The 7,538-nt window shown below is 41.4% G+C and overlaps 1 protein-coding gene across 2 annotated transcripts; it reads left to right on the top strand.

The window, feature by feature from the left end:
- The first annotated feature begins 345 nt into the window (after window positions 1–345).
- On the top strand, window positions 346–4,637 carry LOC126624783 (protein ROOT HAIR SPECIFIC 17-like). 2 transcript variants are annotated; one of them, XR_007624222.1, is made up of 11 exons: window positions 346–1,065; window positions 1,164–1,226; window positions 1,336–1,426; window positions 1,725–1,801; window positions 1,943–2,031; window positions 2,125–2,308; window positions 2,464–2,645; window positions 3,024–3,126; window positions 3,263–3,594; window positions 3,689–4,316; window positions 4,419–4,637. XR_007624222.1 is itself a non-coding variant. In XM_050293891.1 (10 exons), the coding sequence occupies exons 1-10, from the start codon at window positions 790–792 to the stop codon at window positions 4,104–4,106; spliced, it is 1,815 nt and encodes a 604-aa protein (XP_050149848.1). In that variant the 5' UTR covers window positions 346–789; the 3' UTR covers window positions 4,107–4,637. The 2 variants fall into 2 exon arrangements, 1 of the variants encoding a protein (XP_050149848.1); XM_050293891.1 differs by having other exon boundaries at window positions 3,689–4,637.
- The last annotated feature ends 2,901 nt before the right edge of the window (window positions 4,638–7,538 follow it).

The raw sequence follows: 7,538 nt of genomic DNA, 5'->3' as shown, positions 1-7,538 counted from the left end.
CTTATATTTTACAATAGTAGCGCGAAAGTTATTTAAAGTGCGAATAACAACTTCATTTTAAAATATTTTTAATAATTTTCCTTCAAGATTAGGTCCATCATCTTAATCGTTTACTTTTTGTTAAACATAGTTGAGAAAAATCTAAAAGAATGGGATAAAGTGGCTTCTCATCACCCACTCGTTGCCCGCATATTTAGGAAGCGAAAATACCACTTCTCCAAAATTAGTAGATGAGAAATGGAAGCAATTGGAGCTGATTTTTCTCGTCCTCATCCCTAAATTAGCTAAAAATTGCCCTTTGCAAACAACTTTTAGATATTTCTAATTTGTGAATTAGATTTTTAAATTTAAAGACTAATTACAATTTTCATTGTTATTCAAAGAGTTCAATGAGAATTTTATGCAAGTGAAAAATCGATTTTTTTCACTTATTTTTCACTTGCAAAATCCATTGGCTCTTCAATTTCTTCCTCATGGGTCCCAAGGCAAGAGGCCCACTCAAAAGAACAACAATCATCATAAACTGCAATCGGATGATCAGAAACGCATCATTCTCAGCACGTAGACAATACTACCGTCTGACCGCATCACACCGGAACCAAACCCATTGAAAATTACGCGCGCTGGGTTTTAGGGAGGAGGGCCTTTTTGGTGAAGCTTGTTTGTTTTCTTGTTGGGGAACCGAAGAGATCAGAAACGCTGTCGTTCTCGTAGTCGCTGTCGTCGCCGTATATTCTCTCCAGCTTCAAATACAAAGACTCTATTTCCTCTTCTTTCTGCTCTGCAACAATGTCACCGGCGATGAAGAAGAAGAAGAGAGACGCAAACAACGGCCACCGCTGCATCTACATTAACGACGTTATCACCGCCGCCGCCATAGGCGGCGTCATTTTCAGAACCTCTATTCTTCGGCGACACCTCCGCCGTTTCCGCCACCACGTGTTCCCGCTTATCTGCGCCGTATCCGGTTGCCTGCTTATCTTCCTCGCTGCCTTCTCTCTCCTCGCTCCGTCTCCGGTTCTGCATTTCCACAATCACCTCTCGCTCTTGCGTCACCTCTCCTCGGTACTCAAGCACACACCGAATCACCTCTCAGCTCCGATTTTCTCCGTTTGCTAGGACTTTCATTTTATCTGAAAAATTCTTGTGTCTTTTGCGTTCAGGTTGACAATGGCGGCGATGAGGTCCGGGATAATTCGGATGAGACGACGACGTTTCGTGTGCCGGTACGCTATGTAACTTAATGGAGCTCCGATACAAGTTGTTGATTTTTTGCAGAATTGAAATTTAATTTAATATTTTTCGGTTCTAATTGAATTTTTGATCTGTTTTCAGGAGAGTGGAGGAAGTTCAGGTCGAGATTTATGGAGTACAAGGAATTCGGAGCTTTTCTTCGGTTGCAGCAATGCCGCCGATAACTTTGCAAGTAAAATATATTAGATATTTACTAATCTCATTTCTGCCTTTTTTTTTCCGCTCTCTATTTTTTTTTTTTTTAGATTGGGTTGATGAGATATTCAAATTGAAATTCAATATTAATTTGATGTTTATGGTTAATCTGGAACTTGCTAGCATTGATTGAAGTCTTATTTTGTTCATTTCATGGCGTTGTAATTGGATCGATTCTATGCCGTGTGATGAGTTTATAGGAGAATTTGAAATTTTTTTTTTTATTATTGGAGCTCTGGTTAATCTATCTTTACCAAATACCTTAACTGTTGCAGCTGCTGATGCGAAAACTCATTCGAATCGCTACTTGTTGATTGCTACAAGTGGAGGTTTGAACCAGCAAAGGACAGGGGTGAGCATTTTGACTGTGATTGTTATTTCTCTTGGGAATTCAAAACGTTTTTATGCCATGATTGTGCAGGCTAGTTTGTAATCATGCATGTTTTTGCTGCTGATTCGGCTTCTGATGCTTCCTTTACTGGTTCCGTTGCAGATAACAGATGCTGTCGTTGCAGCTTATATCTTGAATGCTACTCTTGTTGTTCCCAAGCTGGACCAGAAATCGTATTGGAAGGATTCCAGGTCAGTTTCAGCATATTGCAATTGAAGAACTACTGTCCATGTAAGGGATATAGTCAGCATATTATAATGTGATTTGGGGGTTATTTGTTGCAGTAACTTTGATGAAATCTTTGACGTAGACTGGTTTATATCATCTCTCTCAAAAGATGTTAAAATCATAAAACAGCTTCCAACAAAGGGAGGGAAACCAATGAGCCCATATACCATGCGAGTTCCGAGGAAGTGTAATGCAAAATGTTATCAGAATCGCTTGGTGCCCGTTCTTAATAAAAAGCATGTAAGTGTCTTGCCGAAAAATGTAGCACATTTTCTTTAAAGAATTATCATATGCTTTTGGGACCGATGTCAAAAAAAAATTTGTTGGTGCTTGAATGAGCGCCTTTTCAGGGTACATAGAATTGACAGTTGTAGGTTATGCTTTCTAATGTGCAGGCTGTTCAGCTCACAAAATTTGATTACAGACTTTCAAATAAGTTGGATTCAAATTTACAAAAGCTGAGATGTAGAGCCAATTATCAAGCCTTGAAATTTACCGACACGATTAGCAAAATGGGTAAAAAGTTGGTTGAGAGAATGAGCATGAAAAGCAAGCATTTCATTACCCTGCATTTGAGGTAAACTGCAATTTATTTTTAACTGCTGGAGTAATTTTTCCCTAGCACACATACTAGTATACCATGAGTAAGCTGTGCCTTCAATAGAATTGATTGTACAGATGTTTTGTTTTTTTTCTAGTCTACTGCAATGGATACATCTAGCCAACCCCACTTAGTGGGAAAAGGCTTTGTTGTTGTTGTACTGCAATGGATACATCGAGTACTAATGTTTGTTTGTTCCTGAAAAATGGTCGAACTTTCTGTTTTCTCAGAATAATATGCTTGGGTACTGTAGAAAAACCTCTGTTTAGGTTATTTTGATGGTTTTTAGTGTTTTTTGAAAAATTGTTGGAGTATGTGGAAAAAAGTTTGTGACATTGGTTGGTCATGTTATAGGTTTGAGCCGGATATGCTGGCATTTTCTGGATGCGATTATGGTGGGGGAGAAAAAGAAAGGAAAGAGCTTGGCAAACTTCGGAAAAGGTGGAAAACTTTACATGTAAGGCTTCCACTAATGAGCAATGACTTGAATAATGCCGTTCAATGATTTCCTGTATCATATAATTTGCCTCTGGATCATAATTTTTTATTTATTTTATTTTATTTTATTTTTTATGGGGTTGTATTATGTGCAGGCAAGCAACCCTGACAAGGTAAGAAGACATGGCAGATGCCCGCTAACTCCAGAGGAAGTTGGTCTCATGCTTAGAGCGTTGGGTTTCGGAAGTGATGTTCACTTGTATGTGGCATCCGGTGAAGTTTATGGAAGTGAAGAGACATTGGCACCCCTAAAAACACTTTTCCCAAACTTCCACACAAAAGAGACTCTGTTAAGCAAGGAGGAGTTGGCCCCATTTTCATCCTTCTCTTCTCGAATGGCTGCACTGGACTTTATTGTTTGCGATGAAAGTGATGTTTTCGTCACCAACAACAATGGCAATATGGCTAAAATGTTAGCTGGTCGGAGGTACTAAAACTCAAGTTAACAATACATTTATTTTTCTAAGGTAAAAGATTCTGATTTGATTCATGTTTTAGCTGTAACAAGTTTGTTCATGCAGGAGATACTTTGGTCACAAACCAACAATCCGTCCAAATGCTAAGAAACTGTCTCAGTTGTTCATAAATCGTAATAACATGACTTGGGAAGAATTTGCATCGAGGATTCGAACAAATCAAATTGGATTCTTGGGAGAGCCAAATGAGGTAAAGCCAGGAAGGGGTGTGTTCCACGAAAACCCCGCTGCCTGCATTTGTAGCACATCTGACACAAAGGCTAAGGAGGATTATACGAACAAGGACAGTGGTTATGCGACAGATGAGCAAGTAACCGAGGACGAGCAAGATTGGTCTGAGATGGATTATGCTGAAATTACAAATCAGTCTCTGGGGAAAGTGCTGCCTAGTGGAAGAGTTTCAGGTCCAAGTGATCTACTCAAATCCGACCAACCAGAACTCGAAGAGTTCTTTTCAGACTGAAGGTTGAAGACAGGATTTCCAATTTTGGCAAGTTAGCAGTTTTGTCTAAACCAACTCTTCACCAAATTCTTTGGGTCTTTCTGTCACCGGTTTTGATAGGTTACTTACTTACATGGACGAGAGTGATTTGTACAATTGAAGTGGCGGTGACGGAAAAGCACATTGTATATACAGGCTTCAGCAGTTCATCAGCTTCGGCTTGAAATAACGGTAAGTGGTGGCAGGCAATACTGGTCTATTCAGATTTTGAACCTTGTACAGGATTCGTGCTAATGTCATTATTTTCTTTTCTTTGATGATTCCTTCCGTAAGGCAGGAAAGGAACGTATATATGGCGGAGATATGAGGGTTTAGGGTTTAGGGTGTGGCTATTGTAAGGGCTTGGAATTGAGGCTTTACTCTTAAATTTTCTTCAATTTCTTTGTCCTTTTTATTCCGATGCGTCCTCTATTGTAGGCATGGAATTATTCAACTCTCTTGTTTGGTGTATCTGTTGAAGGAAAGAATGACAAGGTATTTTCCTTTTATTTAGATTTGCTCTAGCTTGCAAATTACATACATAATCGCTATCAACGAGTCTGATCATCTGTCAGAGTTTTTACGAAGTCTTTCAATTTAATTTTTTCAGTTTTGGAAGTTGTTTTTGTGCAAAAACGCTAACCATTTGAGGAAGGCAAATGAAGAAACCAAAATGTGTTTGCCACTGGAAAAAGTAGTTCTTCTCCTTGTTCCTTGTAATGTCACTGATTAAGGTCTATAAGTTTCATTTCCACTTGCTTCAGATTCTTCACGGCGTCTCTTTGGTCTCGTTGGAACCCTCTTCAACTTTGATACCAAATTTCTCAACTTTTCGGGCACACATCAGGCAGATCCCACACTTTTCACCTCAACATTGTAATCACCATAGGGTCCGTCTTGCGCGTCCGGTAGTAGGTAGATGTACAAAGTAACACCGGAGATGTAGCCCAAAAGCATCCTCCGCCACAAGACTTGCAACACCCACTACCACATTCTGTTCTCTATAACCATTATAACAACTAAAACATTTCTCGGCTTCTGACTCGTCACTTCCACGCGCTTCAGGCCCATCACTTCCATTTGCTTCAGTTTCATTTCATCCCCGTATCTTCTTCTGCTTGTGGTGTTAGAGTATGAGTATGATTCCTACATGTTTTGGGATAATTAACATTATCATAAAAGAAGTCTTAGTCATGTTAGCAAGAGAAATCCTATTGTGACTGGGATATTGAGAACTCTTGTATTTGCACATAAAAGGACTCATATTCCTTATTGGATTGTAATAGGGCAATCGATATGCTTAGTATATATACATGAGCCACTGCTCTCACAAAGGAACGCTCTCATCTTGGTACCAATAACCTATTCTTGGGAGAGCATTGAGATTTGCAGAGAGGAGAAGGGTTGTGTAAGTGCTGCGATGGCTTCTTCATCAAGCAGCATGTCTGCAGGTTAGTACCTTTGATACTGTGTCTGTATTTAGTTTTCATTCTTGATTAATGTTGTGATTTGATCACTTGATTCAATTCGGTTCATGGGAAGAGATTGTTCTAGGATTTGATGTCTCCGAGTTCTTCTAACATGTGGTCCTCCCAACATGACATTAAATTTCAACTTCTCAGCACCTTCGGCATACAACAAGCACATACTGTTAGGACTCTATTGAATTGTCATTGAGCATAATAAGGACAATCATACGTGGAATTAATTAATTAAAGTCAAAACCATTTAAAGGATAAAATCCCTTGTTTGTAGGACACTAAATACGTGCTTCAGTTGTGGTTTAACAACTGACAAACGTGGAGGTTTTTTAGGCTTCAACGATCCCACGATAGTTGGGATTCAGTTGGATTATAAGTCTATGTAGGAGGTGTCCCTGCTCACGGGAAGATAACGTCAAAACAAGATCTAGAACTATCGCTAGGGTTTTGATATCAGGTTCCTCAGTGAGTAGAAGACTCTTGGTTTTGCTGCTGTCTTTGCTGCTTGATCGATGGGGTTATCAGGTATGATTGATCTCTTTCTTCATTCCAATTCTTGCAATGTTATATTCAAGATATGTAGGAGATGTGATCCTTGTTGAAGACTAACCAGATGTAGGTCTAACACTGTTGACCCTCGAAACTACAAAGCCTACGTGGCGCGCAGGCCGAGTATATTCTAAGCTAACTACGTCATTCGGTGATTGCGGGGCGTGCCAACTCGTCGGCCGAGGCTCGGCCGAGGAGTAAATTTAATGATGCTGTGTTGAGTCGCGCTACTGACTTCTGCGTCTTGCGATTGCGGCCGAGAAAGGAACACGTCTCGGCCTCTTGGGTTCTCGAGCCTGAAGACAAGGCTGCTATTTCTTACAAAGTTCACGAACCGAATTCGGCTTGCAATGTGCCGAATAATAACTGTGACACCTCACCTCGCCGAGAAGGCTAATGAGATGACCTCGACCAACAAGGATCCGAAAACCCTTCTCGACCGAGACTTGGATAGGTAACCGACCGTTCTCGCCGCAGTGCTGTTGATGCCAACGGAAGATACTGCGAGACCGACCGACTCTACGGTGACAGAGCTATCTATGCCGACTTAAGATACCACCGGTTGCTTCCACAGTGCTGTTGATGCCAACGGAAGATGTGTCAGCGAAAAAGGAAAAGAAAAAGATCTCAAGTTGTGAGAGTTTGCGCAGGGCAATTTTGTATTGATTTTGTGGCTTTTCCATTGCTGAATGTCTTGTATTTATAGTAGCAGAACACCGAGCTCGAGATCCTATCCTATTCGAACTAGGTTTCCCTCTCCGGATTAACATTATCTCGATCAGTCCTATCTCTGCTAGGACTACGAATCTAGTCCTTAACTGGACCGGATTTGCCTTCTAATTTTACTGATCTCGTCGAGGGTCCCTATTGTATTAGGACTCGACTTGCACCCTGATTTAACCGACCTAGGCCTAGAAGCCCATGAGCTGAACGCCCCATGATCCTCTCGTCGTCCGTCATCCCGGGCCGAAAGTGATTCCTCCCTCGGCCCAAACTGTTATTTTGGGCCCAAACATTGCCCCCTCGCTTCTGAGGTCCTCGGCCTAAAACCTTCCGCCGAGTTTCGGCCTTGAAGAAGCGAATCTACCACTCAGGACCCCAATACCCGAGTTCCAAGGCGCATTTATTAAACACGATCGCACAATCTTGATCCTGCTAAACCACTTGCCACGTGGCCTCCTCCAACATGGCCAATCCCCGATAATGACGTCTGAAGCGTGCGCCTGCCCGAACCGTGTTGCCATTATGACCACTATCTCAATCCGCGAGCCATTACATCAGTCCGTGAACCCACCTGTCATCGTGCAGGCGTCGAACCGTCTTTCGTCATTAACTTCGCCGTCACACGCGATCGTGCGCCCCCAAAACCCAAAACCGTCGGTCT

Source organism: Malus sylvestris, chromosome 5 (genome assembly GCF_916048215.2).
Source record: "Malus sylvestris chromosome 5, drMalSylv7.2, whole genome shotgun sequence".
In the NCBI taxonomy this organism is placed as follows: Eukaryota; Viridiplantae; Streptophyta; class Magnoliopsida; order Rosales; family Rosaceae; genus Malus; species Malus sylvestris.
The sequence above is the reverse complement of the archived record's forward strand: the minus strand, read 5'-3'. Positions and strand labels throughout refer to the sequence as shown.